We start from the raw sequence: 23,373 nt of genomic DNA, 5'->3' as shown, positions 1-23,373 counted from the left end.
TTCCACCGAACACATTCTTGAAAAAAGTAAACCGTAATGTTTCCACAGTTAAATTAGTTTGACTTTTATCTTCTATTTTCTATATGGTTTTGAAAGGTTTCAGATCAACAATCGAATTGATACATGTCATTTTAATGCTTTTAGTTGTATGCTTAAGAAAAACTTACATTTTGTAACTTAAAATTGTTTAAAAAAATTCAAAATAAAGTATATAAGAAAAAATATAACATATAAAGTTTCCTCATTTTGTAATTTAAAGTCGTTTTAAAAAAATTTAAATATAACATATAAAGTTTCCTCGTTTTTGTAATTTAAAGTCATTTTACAAAATTCATAATATAACATATAAGAACAGATCTATTTTTTTATTATATGGTTAATGTGATTGTTTAGTTTTTTTAATAATATAAAATTAAACAAAAATGAAGAAGGATGCCAAAATTGTTATCAAATATTTATTATTCGTAATCATTAATTACCATATATATGTTAATCATATTAGGTAATTCCGTAGCTTTTATTTAAGAAAAAAATATACGCTTCATATATTTTGGGTTAATATAATGTCTTCTAGTAATTAGATTTGGACCAACATTTTTTTTAATTGATTGTTAAGGTGCCACATAAGCGAAATTGACATCCTAATTAATTGACACTTAAGCAGTGTCTCTTTTTAATTAGTACAAACTTAAGATTACAATTTTTTAAATGATTCTAAATTAATATATAGAGAATATAAGTTAAGATGAACCAACCTATTTTTCAAATAATTCTGAATTTCATTCTCATGGTGACACGTGGCTACAAAACAATGTTGTAATGTTTCTCAATTAATATATCCTAAATAAGTGACACCTAAGTACTGTCTCTTTTTAATTAATACAAACTTAAGGTTACAATTTTTTAAATAATTCTCAATTAATATATAGGAGATATAAGTTAAGATTGACCAATCTATTTTTTTAATAATTCATTTTCAATAATGACACGTGGCTACAAAATGTTTTTCGATTAATATATAAGGATATTTATGGTAATCTTCGATGGGGTTCTTGAATAATCTTATTTTACTGTATAAGCTAACACGCAAACACGGTAAGCACAAAAAAATTAAAACATAAAAAAAGAGAGAGAGATAGTAATCGTTACTGTCTCAAAAGGTTTAATGGGTCAGGAGGAGTGTTTGCATTGCATGCCCCTATCTACCAATTACCATCACTGAATATAGTATTATTATTCAATTTCGTGTTGGCGTCAGCATTTTCCCTGATAAGCTAAACATGTTTTTGGTTACCTTCTTTTTTATAATTTTGCTAAAATTGAGGCGTTCATCTGTAGATAATTGATTTATTTACAGTTGAAAAAGAAGAAAGAGTAAGAAGTTGTAGAAAGTGCAGCTATTCCATTAGTGTCCAGACAGCTGTAAGTATAAATCATTGTCACGAGACTATTATTTCTTCTTTCTTTTTTTTTTTTCCCGTAAATCCCCTATATAAAATAAAAATAAAAAATAAAAAATAGAAAATTGTGGTATGCGTCGGCTCTTTGTTTCTCGATCCAATCTTCTCCTTCCTTCTCTCGACCGAAACAAAAGAGAACACAAGACAGAGCTGAATCATATCATCATCATCATCTCTCTGATCTCTCCCTCTCTACATCATAAAAACCCCTTTCTCTTGTACAATTCTTCGTCTAAATCTCTTAATTCTCCGAATCTGAGCTTCCTTCTTCGTTTTTCTTTTGAGATTTTCGAGCTGGCGATCTCATTGATCGGAGCTGCCTTACCTATATCCCTTGAAAAAAAAGCTCGCATTTTTTTATTTTAGATTCGAGAGCAGCAGAAGAATCTCAGTAGAGAATCTGCGTCTCTGCTGCTAGATTGTTTGTAAGTCCCAAGGTTTGATTTGGTTTGTTTGTTTCTTTCTCTTTCTTTCTCCTCTGAGAAAGTTCGAAATTGGTGAATGTTCCGGCGAGAGAGATTGTTTGTTCCGGCGGCTTTGGCTTAGATCTGTAAGTCAAAAGGTCACTGTCGAAAGGAAACGAGTTAATTTGGGAATCAGCTATGACGACTTCATCCTCATCAATGGAGAATGGAGGAGGCTCATCCTCCTCTGGATCATCTTCCCTTCATGGCTGTATGCAAGAGTTCAAGCTCTTCCAGACTCATTCCGTAAGTAAAGCTTCCACCTTTTGAATCCCAAGGATCATTTGTATTACTGGTTCCCTTTTAGATCATTTTACTAACATGTTTTTTTTTCCAGAATTTCTATATGATTGGTTGGAATGGTAGTGGAGTCCATAGAGTACTCAAGATAGACCGTCTTGATGCGTCTGAGCTTAATGTCAGTGAGGACTCTACTGCTTATACCAAAAAAGAGTGCTACGAGTTGCTAAAGCGGATACACGAAGGAAACAAGGCCACAGGCGGACTGAAACGTGTTGCTGTCTGTTATGGCATCATTGGTATGTGTCTTTTTTGTGTCTCAAGTTATGTTTACAGGAGAGTAGATGGCTTTTGCTTTTTACAGCTTGTTCTCACCATTTGTTTTTTTTTTCTTCTTTCCTTTTTGTGTGGTCTCAGGATTCATTAAGTTTTTGGGACCATATTACATGCTGGTTATTACTGAAAGAAGAGAGATCGGTGAAATTTGTGGTCACCGGGTGTATGAAGTGTCAAAGAGTGAGATGATTTCATTGCAGCATTCTAGCGTGCTTTCAAACATTGCAAATTCAAGAGACGAGAACAGGTATTTTGATATATCTTTTTACTAGATTTTACCCTTTTTGTTTGTTTGTTCCAAGCTCATTTTTGAAGAAAGTTCTGTTTGGTGAAAAGAGAGAGTGCATGTGTTTAGTTATTATACCCTTCTACCTTTCTTATGAACTTTGCGTATCTTTATCTGGTGTTTCTCACTTGTTGTTAAACAGGTACAAGAGGCTGCTGAGTATGGTGGACCTTACGAAAGACTTCTTTTTCAGCTATTCTTACAATATAATGCGAAGTTTCCAGAAGAATGTGTGCGACCATGAGAGTGGTGGTACTCTCTATAAGAAAATGTTTGTGTGGAACGAGTTCTTGACTCGGGGAATTCGACATCATCTTCGGAATACCGTGTGGACTGTAGCATTGGTGTATGGTTTCTTTAAGCAGGTAAGAATAGAAAGTTTCTGGGAGCAAATACACGTATTCTTTTCTTTCTCACAGCAGCAGTCGTTTTTTTTCGTAAAAAGGCATTCTGTCTCACATGCAATTTTTATTTCTTTCCATTTTTATATACTTGGATGTGCTATTTCAGATACAGCTATGAAACACTGGCATCTTTATTTTCAAATAACTTGTAGTTTCACAGTACTGTTTAGCTTAATGGGTTGAACCTTCGTTTGTTGTGCATGTAGACAACTCTTTCTGAAGCTGGACGGAATTTCAAACTCACTCTTATTGCTAGGCGTTCCCGCCATAACGCTGGAACCAGGTATCAGATTTCATCACTCCCGAGTTTGCTGCTCTGTGGTCTAACATGATTTTAATTACTCGCTCTGTATTCTAAACAGTAGTTGTAACTTGAAACCGTTTCAAATAAAGCCCAGATTGTTAATCACATTAGAATACATGTGCAAGCACTGTTCAATATTTCTCCATCTCTTGGGTTCGTTCCAGCATGATGAGAATTAAAGTATACACCTTTACTTGAGTTAGTTATTATGCTTTGTTTCTCCTAAACGCCTTCTGATTTTAGGTACTTGAAACGAGGAATAAACGAAAGTGGCAATGTCGCTAATGATGTCGAAACAGAGCAGATAGTGTCTGAGGACGTTCCTGAAGACAGCCCCATGCAAATAAGTTCTGTTGTGCAGAACCGTGGCTCAATTCCTCTGTTCTGGTCACAGGAAACCTCACGGATGATTCTTAAACCGGATATTGTATGTGAGTATTTTCATACTAATTATACTGCCTTGTCCCTTCTCTCTCTCTCTCTCTCTCTCTCTCTCTCTCTCTCTTCTTTGTGTGTTTGAATACCTCAATGTCAAATGCAGTGTCAAAAAGGGACCTGAACTATGAGGCAACTAGACTTCACTTTGAAAACCTTGTGGAGCGATATGGAATCCCCATCATTATTCTGAACTTGATCAAGGTGAGTTGCCTAATTTTGCTTGTTTTAACGTTCTTATTATCTTTCATGCCTTAAGCATTTCAGCCTAGGTACTTTTTGTATTGGCAAGTGATGCGTCTTCTTGCACCTTAATCTAGATAAAATATCAATGAAAGGAACTATTGTGTCTGCATTATCATTTAGATACTTTCACACCTCAAACATTCCATTGATTTTTCCTGTTGCCCTTGACAATCAATAGACAAAAGAGAGGAGACCCAGGGAGTCGATTCTCCGGGCAGAGTTTGCCAATGCAATTGACTTTATAAACAAAGATCTGCCTGAAGAAAATCGTATAAGATTCCTTCATTGGGACTTGCACAAACATTTCCAGAGGTATACTTTAAATTTCTGCTTCTAATTATGAGTAGTTATACATAAATTTTCTCTTTTCTCTGTCTTCATTTCAGCAAAACAGCAAATGTCTTGGCACTTCTTGGCAAAGTGGCTGCATGTGCTTTGATGCTAACAGGTTTCTTTTATTATCAAGTTACCCCAGCAATGAAGCTCGATGGTGGTATGAGCTTGTCTTCTTCTGAGTAAGTGTTCTTACTTGAGCTCCTGGAACTTACTTGTTCATCATATCCGACGTATATTATATTTCGTGATCGATTTAAAGATGAACCTTGTCGGATGTGGTAACTTGTTGACTTTCATCAACTATCCGTAGTTTGTGTTACTATCTGAAACTCGGTGATAGCGTTAACCTATAACTTGGTGGAAAATGATGGTGTTTAAAATAATTCTATCTGAAAAGTTTTGTTTTTTTGCAGCTATATACTAACTATTTCAGTACTTATACCTTTATATTGCAGTGCCGACATGTCTACACATAATAGCTCTGATGATGATAGTGGGGAATATGATTCCCTAGAGAAGAATCTTCCCCCAAGTAAGAATGTTGCTAATGGCGATTATGATAAGCCTGGCATGCTTCAGAGGGGCGTGCTGAGGACCAATTGCATAGATTGTCTTGATCGTACAAATGTTGCTCAATATGCATATGGTTGGGCTGCTCTAGGACAGCAGCTCCATGCTCTGGGAATTAGAGATGTTCCAACAATAGAACTTGATGATCGTTTGTCTAGTGCTTTAATGGGGTTATATGAAAGAATGGGAGATACGCTAGCTTACCAATATGGTGGATCTGCTGCCCACAATAAGGTAATTTCTTTTCTTCTTTTCTTTTTCCGGTCTATCCTGACATATCATCGGTTCAGCCTATTTTATATTCAGGGAACTGTCTTATACTATAAAATCTTCTGCTGGAGACAGTTGACACTAAATTCTAGGCTGTTTATTATGAACAAAGTTTATCGTATTTAGCCCCACTTGAGATTTTTTTTGTGACTGGCTTCATGAGATGAATTTTTGGACCATTTGATATCATTTGCAAGGATATTGGTCTAAAGAATTTTACTGAATCTGGTCTATTTTCTGATCTTGATCTTTGATATCCAATACAAGTCTTATTTTAGGTGAATTATTTTATATGTCATCTATGTTATATCTCAATGACAATTGGACCCTTTATTATTCGTGAAAGGATATCGGACTTTAGACTAGTGTTAAATTTCATTCTGTAATCTCTTCTTTTTGGTATCACTGAATAATGATGCTCGGTTCTTCTGCAACTGACTCAAGTTAACCTTATGTTCTCTATTGTTTGGATACACTTGGTTGATTCCTAGAATTTGTGGTGTGAAATAGGTTTTCAGTGAGAGAAGAGGCCAGTGGAGAGCAGCAACCCAGTCACAAGAGTTCTTGAGAACCCTGCAACGTTATTATAATAATGCATATATGGATGCGGATAAACAAGACGCCATTAATATGTACGCTTCTCTCTGTCACTCTCTATCATATATGCATGTTACGCAATGATTTGTCAGAGTCTTACAGAAATTCATTGGGCTTTTGTGACTGTTTCTATGCAGATTTCTTGGTACATTCCAGCCTGAAAACGGGAGGCAGGCGATTTGGGAGTTGCGTTCGGATTTCCGCTCTAATGGACAAAATGGAGAGATAAGCATAGAGGAAGATGAAAGGTAGGTCTCTGTGACTGCAGCCATGTAGGCATATGCATATAAAACTTGATGTTCATCTTCCACCGATTATAGGAGTTATACGAGATCTGGTAGACCTACTTGCAATGCATTTTGTATACGAACTTTGAAACAAATAGGCTTCATGGATTGGCATTCGCCGCCGTAACTTCTAGTTTCCATCCTATGAAACTTTTGTGACTAACCGTATGGAATGATCATATGATTTGGACATAAGGAGGAATGAGCTTGTGTTATATTAGACTTAAGGAGTCAAGGGGGAAACTAGGATTGATTTGTCAACTGCATCGAACTTTAATTATTTGTTTATGAATTTGCTTTCTTTTTAGTAGATGAATATTCCATTTCTATTATTGACTTTAGAATGAACAAAAATATTTTGACTTTCGCTGTATCTATGATCATAGCCTAATACCATGTTTTCCAGGTTTCTTGTGAAGAGGTGCTTATCGGATGGTAATATTCTGCATGAAAGTCGCACACCGATGTCCGCAATGAGTAGCAAGCATGAAAGCATATCACATAAAGGCTTCGTGTCTTCACGCCAAGTGAATCATGTAACTTCAGAGTCATCACCAGATATGCCAGCTGCTGGGGATGTATCATTATCGAGGTTTGTTTAAAGTCTTTCTTACATTTTCTTCTGCTTATAGCTAAATAAAATATGTACTGCTGTTTCCTTTAGCTTAAGTGTCTATTCTGTGTATGCATTATGATTTTGCTTGGTGCAGCTCTATTGTGCATGCCAATTCCATCCATATTATATCTTTACTTGTATCTCTTGTTGGTCTGAAACTTCAGTTGTAATATCTTCTGTAGGTGTACTCCGTCAATGCCTAGCACACATTTTTTTGGAGATGCGAAGAAGATTCAACATAATGGTAGTAGCTCCTATTACTTGTCCGAGCAGGAAGACATGTCTAGTGTCTCAAATTTTGTTGATGTCGAGTGGCTTTCCTCTTCGGAAAATCTATGCGAAAACGATCAGTTGTACAGGTAAAAGTAATGTGCATATAAAGAAATCGATGTACTACGTTTTTAAGCAGTCAATGGAGTAACCAGATCACATATAACTAGAAGCTTAAAGTGTTATATATCTAGAGCATCATATTGGCCATCGTTCTTAAAATCCTGCTGATTATGTTTCTTCCAAAAATGTTATCATAAGATTCCAAGTATCCATCTATGAAGGGTTTTTTCTCCGTTGATGACCAAAATAGCAGTAAAAGCCTATTTCTTATGAACGACAAACAATTTTTTGAATATGCATTGCTCTTTTGGTAGGCCGTCACCGCTCACAAGCTATTCAACCGCGGAAGTGTCATCATCAGAGAATATCATCAGTGAAGTAAAACAGTCAACGCCTGCTATAAGCGAGAACGGATCAAGCAGCAGGAAGGTCAGTACCTTCCAAATTATATTCTGCATATCTCCCTATCTAGTTTAATGCAGTTAGAGTTTGTTGTACTTGATTCTGAGTTCTAGCTCGTCTCTTAATGATATCTTCTCTGAAACTTGGATGAACCGTTGGCCAAAATTAGAATAAAAACTTAGTTTTAAACCAACTCAGACGGAAGCAGATGCTATAGTAGAGGATTTTAACAAGCAGAGTATATCCAAAAATAGCTGAACCTATCATAAATGGATGGTTCTGTTGACTCCCATCTTTTACAATGTTTATAGCGCTCGGCTTAAAACTTTGTATCATACATACCACTTATCACTCTGCTCTCAGATTATTTGAGTGCATATATTGTCATTTGGCTACTCACTTGAAACTTGACCACATTTACTTCCTTTGGCAGGGAAAAGAACCTATGGAAGGCGAACCATCCACAAAGATTTACGATGATTTTACTGATAGCTTCAAACAATGGGTAGCATACGGAGAAGCCCTCTGCCATTGAAGCTCTTTCAACTTTCCATTTCCAACAAGAACCATACTTATGGACATTTGGATATTACGGTGCAAACATGGAGAAGGGACTGGTAGAAAGATTCACAGTACCACATATTTGAAACTTCACGGTGATGACCAAACGGTCAAATGAGGTATTATACATTATAAAGAGGAGCAAATAAAAAAGTAGCTGAGAGGTTTGAGTTTAGGGAAATTCTCATCTTTGTGGAGAGAAACTTATGATATTCTGAGACTTTTGTTAGGATCTTTTATTGTTCTCTGGTTTGTAGTCTACTGTAAATATATGTTTGGTTTATTGATCCATCATGTAACTTCTTTTCTATGGGTAAAAAAGTCATTTCTTCTACCACCTGCTGAGCCTGCAATTTTATTGATCGATCTTTGAGCTAATCTTCATACTGTTAAGAGGATCTTCCAGAGCTCGTACTATTGGTTTTAGATCTTTCATATTGGTATAAAAACTTTCAGGGATTGTCCTTGTGGTATGAGCTAAGTTACAAACTGTTTGAAGATTTTTCAGGGATCCAGATGATTCTCTCCTTTGAATATCATATAGTATTGTTTGTTGGGACTGATGTCTCGTAACATTATTGCTATTATAATTTTCATCGTTCCTCGAGACGCCATTTATTTCAGATATGTTCTAGACGTGTCTATTGCTATATTATTACTACAACAGAAACACATAGCTTTTGCAAAATTTGCATGCGCCCCACATCTAGTAAACGTTAAGCCTCGATTTATTTATTTTACTTTTCCTGATCTAAGGATGATCGTTTTTTTTTTTGCACCTCTACGGCTCCCTTGGTCAGAAAGATTTACGGGTTGAACTAGCAGCTCCGAATAGGATGACTAGTTTTTACTAATTCTATATAATCTTAATATAATTTTTGTTTACCTTTGTTAATTGACTATAGCGATATATCAATTCTTGAAATTTTACTCACTAGATTTTAGGTGCTACAGATAAATTGTTGTAGAGGATAAATAAATGGCTGTGCTGAAGTATATATATTTAAGATAAATAATTTTTGTTTAGCTTTAAAGTTCCATTTAAAAAAGCATCTCAAGTATCATTTTATATAAACCACAAGTCTTAATCCATGGAAAAGTTTCAAACTATCAGGTAAGGACTAAGGAGTATATAGAAAAAATGTGCTATAAAGATTCTCATAGGTTCTACAAATAGCTAGAAAACAATCATATCGTAAAACACAGAGAATCTGACATATAGATTTGTCTCTGTCGGAATATAAAATTTCCAAGATGTTATTATATGCATATTAATGTCTTTGAATGAACAGAAAAATACAAACCCTATTTAAGAAAAGGCGACGTGTGAGTGAGTGGTAGATATCCATTATAACATATGGTTTGTTAGAGAAAGTGATGGATGATCGTATATAGCAAAAGAACTTTTACTATTTGGTGTTGCTTGCTTCAGTCTTGTATCAATTATCGAAGAAGATGGAACTTCAAATCCAAATATTAGGCAAACCTAATGGAAATCATGTCATGTCTGACATTTACCTAAATAATCAAAAAGAATTTTATATTTTAGAAATAAAACATTATTCTGTTCATATTTTACGTTAGTATTATATTTTCCCAGTTAATGAAGATCAGGTGCTGTTTAAATGAGCGACTAATATATTATTTTTTCTATAATTACTTCATATAGTAACACCATAATATTAACGCATTATTTTTCGAGACGCTGGAGAATTGGTTTTGGTTTTTCCATCGTTTAGATATAGACCTTTAGCTTTTTTTTTTCTTTTTTTCTGGGGCAAATAGACCTTTAGCTTTTGTTGAGTAGGAAAGGCAACAAAAAAGTTTAGTGCTGTAAATCTATGGCTTTGTGGAATTACACAGGCCCCCACAATGATTTTACTTTATATTTAGGGTTAGGTGGAATCTCTATTGCTAATTGGTAATTAGGCAAAAGGAAAAGAGCTAATGGCGATGTAGTTATGATTCATAGCAACCATAATTGAAGGAGAAATATGTCAAGGGATAGAAGTGTTAAAAATGTAGTATAGAGAGAAATAAAGTCGCATTTGTATTATATATAACCTACCCCACTTCCTCTAAATTATATGCACAACTATTAAACTTTTTTCTTTTGTCAACAACCCGACAATTATATTAAAGTGCGTAGTTACGTAATTTTCTCAAGAAATAAACGAGCCCAATACCACTGAACTTAAAAACCATCCCACACCCACAGAAGCAAATAACAGCGGACTGTGTTGGTATAGCACTTAGTGGACCAAATATTACTCTTTCCGTACGACATTGAAATAGTCAAAAGAGTAATACTCAAATGTTATTACAAATTGTAACAAAAATATGTTATTTTATAATCGGAAATCGGTGGGAAGGTAACATCACAATCAACGTTGGCCTTATCCAAAGTCCATCTCCTGTTTAGTTGGTGTAGCTCCTAGATTGACTAATACCCTCACTCCACGTGTTACTCTTCGTCTTTCTCGACACGTGATGGTGAGACTAGTAGATACGTGAAGAAAACATAATATACACCACAAACCATCTACAATTTTTTATTTATTAAAATGTTTCCATAATATTTCCTATTTAAAACCAATGATAACTTACCTAATGGTTGACCAGCAAAATCTATATTATAATAGTTGCGTTTTTGATCGCTCTTCAACACACCACGTCAGCGTTTTGTGGATCCTATTTTTAAAAAGTGTGAAAAAGTGTCAAGTTCATGGTTTGAAACCGGGTTATTGAAATATAAACACCAACATTTATACCACTAAGCTAAATGATACTTTGTACATTGATGACCGAACCTAATATATATTTATGAAAGTAATACATGAATATGTGGAGCAAATCAGTTCTGTCCAGGGCTCTGACCTCACCAAATAAACAACTCGAGTCGTTATTCGTCTCCTCATTGATCCGTAAGAAACAATCAACACATAATTTTCTTTATATTACTGTCTATATTGTGCTAACATCAAATCAAATATATTTCCTACCCAATATTTGTGGTCGTCTATTTATCTGTCTTACTTATCAATCTAATTTTACACAAATCTTTATTTTACAGCTTAAAAGAAACCACAATTAACCCTAGGGCTGGGCAAAAAATCCGGATCCGAAAAATCGAACCGAACCCGATCCGAAAAAGTAATACCAAACCCGAACCAAAATTGATTAAATATCCGAATGGATCTAAAATTTTGGTATTTAAAGAACCGAAACCGAACCCGATCCGAACCAAAATATTTCGGGTACCCGAATGTATCCGAAATAGATTTATAAACCTATATATTAATTATTTATTAGATTTAATGTATATTAAAAAATATCCAAAATATATTTGATACTTTAACTTATCCAAAATACTTGAAAATATATACAAATAATCAAAAGTAAATGTCTTAAATAGTTAAAGTATACTCAAAATACCAAAAATAATTAAAATATTTATTTATTCTCTATCCAAATATTCAAATCAAACCAATTTATATGTTAAGTTTACGTATTTTGACATGTGTTATTCAAATTTATATGTAATATATTATTTTGTTTATAGATTTTGAGTATTTTAAAATATATGATGAATTTTAAAATTTTAAAAATAATTTAAATGGGTTATCCGAACCCGAATCGAACCCGCAAAGATCCTAACCGAACCCGAATCGAAATTTAGAAATATCCGAATGGGACTGAAATCTTTGACCCCGAAAACCCGAAACCCGAATAGACCTGAACCGAACCCGAATGGGTACCCGAACGCCCACCCCTAATTAACCCAAACAATCAAAACACCAAAAACTAGAATCCCAAAAAGCCGAATCATTAATGATCACCTCTCTTTTTGTCTAATCTTACAAATAAACTTCAAAACAAATATATCAAACCAATAAACTCAACTAAAACTCAACGATACATTGAGCCAGCTAAACAAATACAAACTACACGGCCAACTATTTACAATTTACAAACTTACTTTCGCAGATGCTTACGAAGAAGACGACAACCAAGATCAGTGAAATTACCTAAATAAAAAAGAAGAGTAAGTTACAAACTCTGATAAATACAGCTAACAATGATTTTTGTTTACATATTACCCATCAAATAAAAGAGAAACAAACACAACCACACCAGGAGATACAAGAGACAATCCTAACAGACAAACATCTCCACCTACTCACTCCTCTTGTCTTATAAAATAGCTTACATGCTCAATGTCAAAAGACCAATGCTATTGTCTTCTTATGAGAAATACATATATTCGTTTAAAATTCATTAAGGCCTAAATACTAATTGTCACTTCTTTTATAGTTATTTCTACAAGTTTTTAAAGGTCCGGTAAAATCAACAAGTTTAAAAATAAAAAAAAAACATATAATCAACATAATAAAAACAAAAAAAAAAATTACTTAACACTCACAACTTACACAACTAAACTCGAGAAAAAATATCCATAAACAAAAAGTACTCTCAACAACCTTAATATAATTTATGTAATCTCAACAGTACAAGTAACAAATTAAAAAGACAAACAAACAATAAGTTTCAGTGACACAGCAAACAACACCACGAACTATATCAATCACATTACTAACACAATTTAGTTCTTCGTGAGTGCAGAACAGTGCATACACAGTTCATCATCACAACTCTAACCCTATAACAATAAAAAACTTGAAAAACAATGATCAACCCAAAACGCAAAATTCACAGCTACAATAACCCTAACAAATATTGAGATGAAATAAGAATTTTGTCCATAACTCCGCGCTTGCGTAGGGACAACGCCCCTAGTTAATAATAATAACTTAGCCAATGGTTTCAACCCAGCAAAACAAATTGCAGGCAATGGATGAAACCATTAACGGTTTTACATTGAAAACCATTTGAACGTTTTGTTGCACATTTCACAAAACTAAATCAAAACCGTCAATTGAAGTCGATAGTAACATTTTTTTTTCATCTATTATTTTATTAATGGGTCAAACCCAACGAATCCAAAACATTAAACATAAAACATAAAACATAAAGCATAAAGCCCAGGACAAAGGGCAAACTAAACATGGGCCTTAAGCCCAAACCACAAACCGTGCGGCGCCTCACATTGCCACGCGTCTAGAACCTCGCAAGGCCATCCACGTGTTGAAACCCACCCATGAACGGGACACGCGTCACCCGATCACGACATCGTAACCCAACCCACGAGGTTCACGTCAGAGGAGACGAAAAACGGACACGTGTTTCACCGGATAAACGCCGTAGCTAGAACCACCGCGCCCACCTTCGTCACCAATACTCTTTTTAACGGAGAGATCGATCGAGACTATCCCGAGATCTCATCCAGAGCCACCTAAACCACCACCGACGGCTTTAGAACTACAACCATCTCTTCCTTCTTCACCGTCGTATTTCAAAAATATAAACGCCGAATGAAACCGGCACAGAGCCAGCCGTCGACACCGAGGGGTAAGAAGCGACGCCGGAGTCAGAAGCCGGCAAACGACACTGAAGGAGCCATCGTTTCCGGAAGGAAAAACCGATCACGAAACCGAACTCATCTCATCTCTGACCTTATGATTTATGATTTGATATGAAGGTAAAGATCGAAAGAGTTTTCTCTCTGTAACGTAAGAGAGTGATGAACGGGTTTTTTAAGAGGCGGTCTGTTTCGTAAGTGGATAGTAACATATTGATGGTGATGATGAAAAATGATTTAATGATGGAAATGATTTAAGGAAATGGTTGTAATGTCAAATGAATTCTGTAGACTAGTCAGTATAATAGTTACTTTATGGAGCAGTATAAACAATATAGCTGAGAATAATTTTGGAAATATTCTAATTTTACCACAAATTGGATTATGTTTTCAAATTTATTCGTAAAAATAATCATTTTTATTAATTTGTGATAAAAAAATTTATCTAGCTCTCGTAAATCATTTATAAAAGAGTATTTATAGAAATTTATAAATTCAACTCCACTCCTAAATATTAAATCCTAAACAATAATCAATAAATCATAAATTAAAATGGACTAATATGTGCTTTTTTTAAAAAAAATGGACAAATATGTATTAGGTACAGGGACTTTTGTACATCTTAGTATTTTTAACTGTGAACATTTTCAGGCACCATTAATTTGTGCAAAGCAACTTCTCGTCAAGTTGCATTTGAATTACAGAGTGAACGATGTGTTTTTGGAAAGCAGAGACCAACGTCTCCGTGTCACTGTGTCCAAGCATCAACTTAACTTTATTACTTTGGTTATGAATCTTATGATTGGTAAACAAAAGCGTAACTTAAATGAAAGTAAAATGGTAGAATAAATAAAATAATGAAAAACAAAAAAAAAAAGTTAAAAGTCAGCGTTATATGTTTTCTTCCTCTTCAGCATACATGGGATAAATAAATGAACTTATTTACCACTAATTAAAAATAGTATACTGCGTAAGAGAGATGAAAAGTAAATAAACTTGTTTTCAATTGATTGGTGAAATATGAACTGAATTAAGAGTAAATTAGATATTGACCTGCGGGTGTTAATTTTCCTTTTATATATTTATATTTTTTTCATGATTATTGTTATATATTTTATATGTATCATAATATAATTAATTGTATAAATATTTTAATATTTTTAAGTTTTTATACATCAAAATCAAACCCGAATCAAATATGGTAATATGATTACTTTGGTTATTTGAATATTTTTAGGTTAATTTTAGTTTGAACTCAAAATACTCGAACTGAATCGGTTAATATTGTTACCTTTGGTACAAATATCCAAACTCGCCTCAAATGCATTAGTTTTTGAATATTTGTAGGTTTTTATATATATTTTTTTTATCAAATAGGTTTTTATATATCAAACTGAATTCAACTTAACTCGAGAAAATTCGATTCGAAACTCACATAAAAATTTAATTTATAATACTCGAATGAAACCTAGTTTCACAACTCAAAAAATCTGATAGCAAAAAAAAATAACTAGTAGTTGAACTAAATCAACAAATAGTTGTATCAACCTTTACCAAAAATTGTATCAACCTTTACTAATAATAACGTGTCTCTATAAATTTGAAAATCTAATGAACCAAACCACCACGATTCACTGAAACCACTATATACTGCAAGTCTGCAAGGTCCTCTTCTTCTCAGCTTTTTGTTTTTGGTTCACGTTATCATTTTAACATATTATAGATTATAATGCTAGCTAGCGAGACAAGAATTTTTTGTTTATTATTCTTAAAAAAAGAACAGAAAATGATTGTCCTTTTTGCCTAAGAAAATTCTTGCCCGAAAAATCTCTGGTTAGAAGAAAAACAGCAAACGTCTTTATATTCTGGAGAATCAGTCGTGCATTATTCTATTTTCTCGCTTTTTTTAAAGAGGGATTTTTTTCCAAGAGAATTTTCCAGCTGTTTTCCAAAGAAAAATGAGTGTAATTTTATTTTATTTAATTTAACATTTTTAGAAAATTCTTTTGCATGCGGAATCATTTTCTAAAAAAAACTATATCCAAAATCCACTATAGAGTATTGTACTGTTCTAGAAAAAATGTATAGTTTTCTTTAGATTTGCCAATAAGTTTATTTTTATTTTGGTGGGTGTCTTGTTTTCTTTAATGTATTGTATGACATAGATATTTGCATGCACTTTTTGATCAAAAAAAAAAAGAAGATATTTGCATGCACTTTTAAATATCTTTTTTAAGCAATATGGTACATTTTTGTATTTATATTATATTTTTGCATCCACTTTTATAAGGTCGCACTTGGATTTAAATGTGACGAGGCCTAAACACCATTGCTTTTATACGGATGGTGGACAGGAATGTTTAGCGAAACTAATAAAATTGTTGGATAAAGCTAATCCATAAAATATCATTCTGAGTTTGTACACGTCCAAGTATAGTTCAAAAAATATAATTTTATCAATTTAATAAGCTCTATGGTTATATTGTAATACCTTAGGAAGATCAAGGCTAAAATAGTTAGAAAAAGTCAAGTATTTGATCAATAAGGTCAATAAATAAATGCTATATTAATTTATCTAACTCATAGTTTTCTAGTATAAAATGTGAATGTGGGCAATGCAAAGACTCATCATCTCATTCATAGTTTTCTTTGTATCTTAATTTTCTCTCTGCAGTTTCCAAAAACACTTTCTGTTGTCTCTTTTGGATCAATGGTGAACGGTGTGTTAACGCGCGTCCACAGCCAGCGTGAGCGTTTGAATGAAACGCTCGTTGCTCAAAGAAACGAAGTCCTTGCCTTGCTTTCCAGGTATCTCCTCGCATCAATCAACTTTTAAAATGGTAAGAAGAGAAGATAAAAGTTTGATCACACTTACACATGATGAGTCTATAGGGTTGAAGCCAAAGGTAAAGGCATCCTGCAACAAAACCAGATCATTGCTGAATTCGAGGCTTTGCCTGAAGAAACCCAGAAGAAGATTGAAGGTGGTGCTTTCTTCGACCTTCTCAAAACCACTCAGGTACATTCACTCAAATGGGTTACTACTGAAAGTTTTGATCTTTGTGGTAGTGAGAGTTTTGGTCTTTTTGGTAGTGAAAGTTTTCACCTTTTGGTAAAAAGGAGTTTTGATCTTGATGGTAGTGAGAGTTTTGGTCTTTTTGGTAGTGAAAGTTTTCACCTTTTGGTAAAAAGGAGTTTTGATCTTGATGGTAGTGAGAGTTTTGGTCTTTTTGGTAGTGAAAGTTTTCACCTTTTGGTAAAAAGAAGTTTTAATCTTGATGGTAGTGAGAGTTTTGGTCTTTTTGGTAGTGAAAGTTTTGATCTTTTGGTAAAAAGGAGTTTTGATATTTTGGTAATAAGTTCTGATCTTGATTGTAGTGAGAGTTTTTGTCTTTTTGGTAGTGAAAGTTTTGATCTTTTGGTAAAAAGTTTTCACCTTTTGGTAAAAAAGAGTTTTGATGTTTTGGTAATAAGTTTTAATCTTTTTGGTAGTGAGAGTTTTGGTCTTTTTGGTAGTGAAAGTTTTGATCTTTTGATAAAAAACCTTCACCTTTTGGTAAAAAAGAGTTTTGATCTTTTGGTAATAAGTTTTTATCTTTTTGGTAGTGAAAGTTTTGATCTTTTGGTAAAAAGTTTTGATCTTTTTGTATTGGTATTGGTTAAAAAAAACAGGAAGCAATAGTGTTGCCACCATGGGTAGCTCTTGCTGTGAGGCCAAGGCCTGGTGTGTGGGAATACATAAGAGTCAATCTCCATGCTCTTGTTGTTGAGGAGCTTCAACCTGCTGAGTTTCTTCATTTCAAAGAAGAACTTGTTGATGGAGTGTATGTCTAAACCACTTTCTAACTTCAAATTCTGTTTTTTACTGTTTGTGTGTGTTGCACACTCAATGATGTCACTTTTGAATGGCAGTAAGAATGGAAATTTCACACTAGAGCTTGATTTTGAGCCATTCAACGCGTCTGTCCCTCGCCCAACGCTCCCCAAGTACATTGGAGACGGTGTTGAGTTCCTTAACCGTCACCTCTCTGCTAAGCTCTTCCATGAAAAAGACAGTTTGCTTCCATTGCTTAAGTTCCTTCAACTTCACAGCCACCAGGGAAAGGTAAACTGTTCAAATCTCTTCTTCTTTAAACACAGAATCTTGTCTGAATGATTTGTGTGTTTTGTCGTGTAGACCCTCATGTTGAACGAGAAAATTCAAAACCTCAACACTCTTCAACACATCTTGAGGAAAGCTGAGGAGTATCTAGCCGAGCTTTCACCCGAAACGCCTTACGAAGACTTTGAGGCCAAGTTTGAGGAGATTGGTCTTGAGAGGGGATGGGGAAACAACGCCGAGCGTGTCCTTGACATGCTCCGTCTTCTTTTGGACCTTCTTGAGGCCCCTGACCCTTGCACTCTTGAGACCTTTCTCGGAAGAATCCCAATGGTGTTCAACGTTGTGATCCTCTCTCCGCATGGCTACTTTGCTCAGGACAATGTCCTTGGTTACCCTGACACTGGTGGTCAGGTTGTTTACATTCTGGATCAAGTCCGTGCCTTGGAGACAGAGATGCTGCAACGTATTAAGCAGCAAGGACTCAACTTTACTCCAAGAATCCTCATTGTAAGCTTGCTCCAAACCTTGGAATCTTGTTTGAATGTCTGAATCTCACTTTGTGTGTGTGTTTTGCTTCTGTTGCAGCTCACTAGACTTCTCCCTGATGCGGTGGGAACCACATGTGGTGAGCGTCTTGAGAGAGTTGATGGATCTGAGTATTGTGATATTCTCCGTGTGCCCTTCAGAACAGAGAAGGGTATAGTTCGCAAATGGATCTCGAGATTCGAAGTCTGGCCATATCTTGAGACTTACACCGAGGATGCTGCCGTTGAGCTTGCCAAAGAGTTGAAGGGGAAGCCTGACCTTATCATTGGGAACTACAGTGATGGAAACCTCGTTGCCTCTTTGTTGGCACACAAACTTGGTGTCACTCAGGTTAGGCACCTAACTCAGTTTAAATAGTATTCAATAAATTGTGAAGCTCTAACTAGTCCTTTAATAGAGGACAATCAACTCTGCTGATTGTTCGGAGCCTAGGCCGCGTTAACTAATTATTGATTTATTTGATATATATTGCATTTGTATAAAATATTTTAATTTTTGGTTTTAGTTATAAAATTATTGTGATTTAGATATCAAAATTAGATATACAAAACAAAAGAAATTAAACAAATTTGTAGATTCCTACTAACCATATTGTTTGTTGTTTAATTTAACCGATAAAACTAATTTAGACTAGATGACAAAAAAAAAGACTAGTTAACTGATTATAACAGCTTAAACTGATTTGAATAGTATAAATTGGATTTTAAGAAAATTGTTTCCCAGCTTAGACCAATTTTTGAACCATGGTTTAAATATCTGTTTAATGATAAATTTTCAAGCTTCAAGCTAATGCTGTGTGAACTCTTTCTCACAGTGCACCATTGCTCACGCTCTGGAGAAGACAAAGTACCCTGATTCAGATATCTACTGGAAGAAGCTTGACGACAAGTACCATTTCTCATGCCAGTTCACTGCGGATTTATTTGCAATGAACCACACTGACTTCATCATCACCAGTACTCTCCAAGAAATTGCTGGAAGGTAAATAGATATTGAATGATAAATGGCTTATAAGAGAAGTGTTTGTTTAAATATTAAGAATGGCTCTTTGTTTCACTCATTTTTCTTGCAGCAAGGACACTGTTGGACAGTACGAGAGCCACACAGCCTTCACTCTTCCAGGATTGTACCGTGTTGTTCACGGAATCGATGTGTTTGATCCCAAGTTCAACATTGTCTCCCCTGGTGCTGATATGAGCATCTACTTCCCTTACACAGAGGAGAAGCGAAGGTTGACTAAGTTCCACCCTGAGATCGAGGAGCTACTCTACAGCGATGTTGAGAACCAAGAGCACTTGTAAGCTTTTGAAACACTCTTTCATCTTGGTAACGTTTTGTTTATGTGTTCTTGTTTTTTGAAACAGATGTGTGCTCAAGGACAAGAAGAAGCCCATCCTCTTCACGATGGCTAGACTAGACCGCGTCAAGAACCTATCAGGTCTGGTTGAGTGGTACGGGAAGAACAAACGCCTCCGCGAGCTTGTTAACTTGGTGGTTGTTGGAGGAGACAGGAGGAAAGAATCCAAAGACAACGAAGAGAAGGCTGAGATGAAGAAAATATATGACCTCATTGATGAGTACAAGCTGAATGGTCAGTTCAGGTGGATCTCTTCCCAGATGAACAGGGTTAGGAACGGTGAGCTCTACCGTTACATCTGCGACACCAAGGGAGCCTTTGTGCAGCCTGCGTTGTATGAAGCCTTTGGTCTGACTGTTGTGGAGGCTATGACCTGTGGTTTACCGACTTTCGCCACTTGCAAAGGTGGTCCAGCTGAGATCATTGTGCACGGCAAGTCAGGCTTCCACATTGACCCGTACCATGGTGAGCAGGCTGCTGATACTCTTGCTGACTTCTTCACTAAGTGTAAGGAGGATCCGTCTCACTGGGATGAGATCTCTAAGGGAGGGCTTCAGAGGATTGAGGAGAAGTATACATGGCAGATTTACTCACAGAGGCTTCTGACGTTGACTGGTGTGTATGGGTTCTGGAAGCATGTTTCGAACCTTGACCGTCTTGAGAGCCGCCGCTACCTTGAGATGTTCTATGCGCTGAAGTATCGCCCACTGGTATATATGCTCAATACTTGTGGCCTTTTTTACACACTTTTGGCTGTCTCTAATGCGGTTTCTGTGTTGTGTCTCTTGTAGGCTAAGGCTGTTCCTCTTGCTGAGGAGGAATGAAGAAGATGTGTGAAGAATTAAAGAGCTTGAAGAGAGAAAGAGGTTGCAGTGTGTGAAGAATAACAAAAAATCTCTTTTTGATTCTTACTGTCATTTTGATTTTAGGAGCGCTTTTTGTGTTCCTTTGCTTCTTTGTTATTTTCAATCCTTTTGCCTCTCCGGCAATGCGTTGTATTCTGATTGTTGAGGGAATGAAATTTCGATTTTTCTTTCTTGAAATTTGTCTTTGCATTGTCTTTCACAATACTGTATTTCACATATTTGTACTTCATGAAGTAAGCGCATACAAGAGAAGTGTATTGAACTTCATGGATACATAATCTTTTGTCCCACTAAAATTTCAGAAAATGAATTGACAAATCAAACCGCTCCAGCTAGTTGCAAGACTTTGTTATCTCAAAAGTATACATGTCCTATGTTTGATCTATATTGAAATGTGTTAGTTAGTAAGACCGTTGAGAAAAAGAAAACACATGTCCTAAACACATAACATGATTGTTTAACAGAATCAGTGACAATACTTGCAAATACTGTATTAAGAGTGTCATTAATCTTTGCAAGTGGATAGAGGGACGCATAAGTCCAATACACACCAACTTGTTTCACATGTCTTTTCTTGTTTGGTATGGTTAACAACGATAGTCTATGTCTCACATATGTAGTGCAGCAATCTTTGTAGATTTACATGTCGATGTTATATAATATGTGTAAAAATAACATCATCAAATAATCTAAGTTGGTAGAGATTGGAGGATATTTTTTCCTGCTATGATTACAGACTCCAAGCATCATTTGTATACCCCTGCTTGTGTCAGAATTATTTCTAAGTTATGATTAGTCCATATCATTTACATGTATCTACGCTGTGTGATTGAAACATATACAATACTAGTATTATAGATATGGGATTAAAAGATTCTTAGTAGGAATAATAAGTTGGAAGAAAAAGGGATAATAATACAGGGAGATTTTTGGTTTTCCGACAATATATTTTTTAATGATTAATAATATTTTGAATAAAGACATCAAAGGATCCAAAAGGGTCCTTCGCTTACCAACATAGTGTAGAGGGGAATAAAAATGGTTTATTAAGCATTTATAATACTTTAGGTTTTATTTTTAAATGTTTCCTCAAAACAAATGTTTGGTTTTATTATCCAGAGGCCATGTACTACTTAAAAGTGGTGAACACCTATGTGTGTGCATTCCTCTTTGGTTAGGGCACTTCTGAAAGTAACTAAGAACTAAAGCATATCATCAAAGTAGAGAAAGATTTAGTGGTTGTATATATGTTTTGAAGTGTGATTTTGGGGGATATACAAGTTGAAGATAACTACTCTTTTGTTAACAGTTTTTTTTTGTTAAAATTTGTGCACTCTTGTATTAACAGTTGATGAAAATTGTATTGTTTTGTAAAATTGTTTTATCATTTAAATTTGGATGGCAACATACATACAACTATGGTATTCACACTATTATCAAATCGTACAGCCTTTCGGGACCTTGGTTAACAAAATGCTGATAACGAAAAATGAGTAGCATCAGTATGTCATGTACTTGAGAGAGGTTAAATGGTTTGTCTACAACTTGACGCTTTGGCATGTGAAGAGCTGGCTGAAAAATAAGAAGTTGAATCTAACATTTTTTTTGTCATTTTTAACAAATTAATTTCTATGAAGTTTTTGAGTGATCGTTATACTAGTATCTTTTTCTTTTATTTCATCTCTATTTGGACTCTTTCAGCAATCTTTTCTCTCGCAGTTCTAGTTAATATTATCTCAAGTTTAAGAAGAAGATTGGTGAATATTTTTATTTTCTGTAAGTTGACAAACTAGAAGGAGGTGTGATTAGCTGACAAAAAAAAAAAAAAAAAAAAAAAAAGAAGGAGGTGTGATTATTGATTAAATACTAATATTTAATGTTACATGATTTAAAAGACATGCTCTTATGTCGGCCTATTAGGATAACAATTTTAAGTTTAAAAAAAAAAAACAAATCTTCGGAAACTCACATGCTGTAACAGTAGTCGCCAATACAAATAAATCATAAATAAAATGCACAGAAGAATAATGTCGAAGTCTAGTCTAACCACAACAACATGACAAATATAAAATTGCTATTGTTATAAGATAAGCATTGAAATGATCATCCACTCATTTACCAAATTAAGCACCATCTTTATTATTTTATGTATTGTTGTTCACTATAAATATCATCACTCATCTCACTCTTTTGTACACCAAAAAAACAAGAACAAGAGTTTATAATCAAAGAATCATTACATCTTCTTCTTCTTCCTTATAATAAACTCTCTCCCTTATACTAGTGTTATTTGCTTCCTACGGGTATTAAATTCTACTCTTATTTAAATTTCTCGATACTATAAATTATAAGTTATTTCATAACACGTTATCAGCACGATCGTTCTGCAATTCGGTAAAATTTATTGTATCATATATACTCTGCTATAATGGTCGGTATACCGCATGTACTATTATTTATATTATGTTATAATGGCCGGAATACCGCCTATATTATTTATTAATATTTTAATTAATTTATTGGTCGGCCGAGCCGTCTTATATTCTATTTATTGTTAACTGGACGGCCGAGCCGCCTTTATTTTCTGTTTGTTGTTAACTGGACGGCCGAGCCGCCTTTATTTTCTATTTATTGTTAACTGGACGGCCGAGCCGCCTTTATTTTCTGTTTGTTGTTAACTGGACGGCCGAGCCGCCTTTATTTTCTGTTTGTTGTTAACTGGTCGGCTGAGCCACCTTATATTTTGTTTATTGCTAATTGGTCGGCCGAGCCGCCGTATAATTTATTTATTATTCTGCAATGACCGGCTGAGCCGTCGCATAATTTATTATCACAAAAAAAAATATTTATTCACCATAATTTTTATTTTTATCAAA

General features: G+C 34.7%; 2 protein-coding genes across 2 annotated transcripts; both read left to right on the top strand.

Annotated features, from left to right (window-relative positions):
• Positions 1-1,526: 1,526 nt before the first annotated feature.
• LOC106386988 (phosphoinositide phosphatase SAC4) lies at positions 1,527-8,484 on the top strand. Its single transcript, XM_013826820.3, has 16 exons — positions 1,527-2,170; positions 2,262-2,463; positions 2,582-2,747; positions 2,929-3,151; positions 3,397-3,473; positions 3,738-3,925; positions 4,036-4,133; positions 4,354-4,487; positions 4,562-4,690; positions 4,967-5,315; positions 5,862-5,983; positions 6,086-6,196; positions 6,642-6,827; positions 7,034-7,210; positions 7,499-7,613; positions 8,020-8,484. Exons 1-16 carry the CDS (start codon positions 2,063-2,065, stop codon positions 8,119-8,121), a joined length of 2,487 nt encoding a protein of 828 aa, XP_013682274.2. The 5' UTR covers positions 1,527-2,062; the 3' UTR covers positions 8,122-8,484.
• Positions 8,485-15,925: 7,441 nt separating this feature from the next.
• LOC106386990 (sucrose synthase 1) lies at positions 15,926-20,667 on the top strand. The gene is made up of 10 exons (XM_013826821.3): positions 15,926-16,434; positions 16,519-16,645; positions 17,299-17,450; positions 17,539-17,731; positions 17,804-18,235; positions 18,314-18,604; positions 19,089-19,255; positions 19,347-19,571; positions 19,639-20,341; positions 20,423-20,667. The coding sequence occupies exons 1-10, from the start codon at positions 16,337-16,339 to the stop codon at positions 20,453-20,455; spliced, it is 2,421 nt and encodes an 806-aa protein (XP_013682275.1). The 5' UTR covers positions 15,926-16,336; the 3' UTR covers positions 20,456-20,667.
• Positions 20,668-23,373: the final 2,706 nt, after the last annotated feature.

The sequence above is a fragment of the Brassica napus genome, chromosome C3 (assembly GCF_020379485.1).
Source record: "Brassica napus cultivar Da-Ae chromosome C3, Da-Ae, whole genome shotgun sequence".
Classification (NCBI taxonomy): domain Eukaryota; kingdom Viridiplantae; phylum Streptophyta; class Magnoliopsida; order Brassicales; family Brassicaceae; genus Brassica; species Brassica napus.
This window is presented reverse-complemented; position numbering and strand designations above follow the sequence as displayed.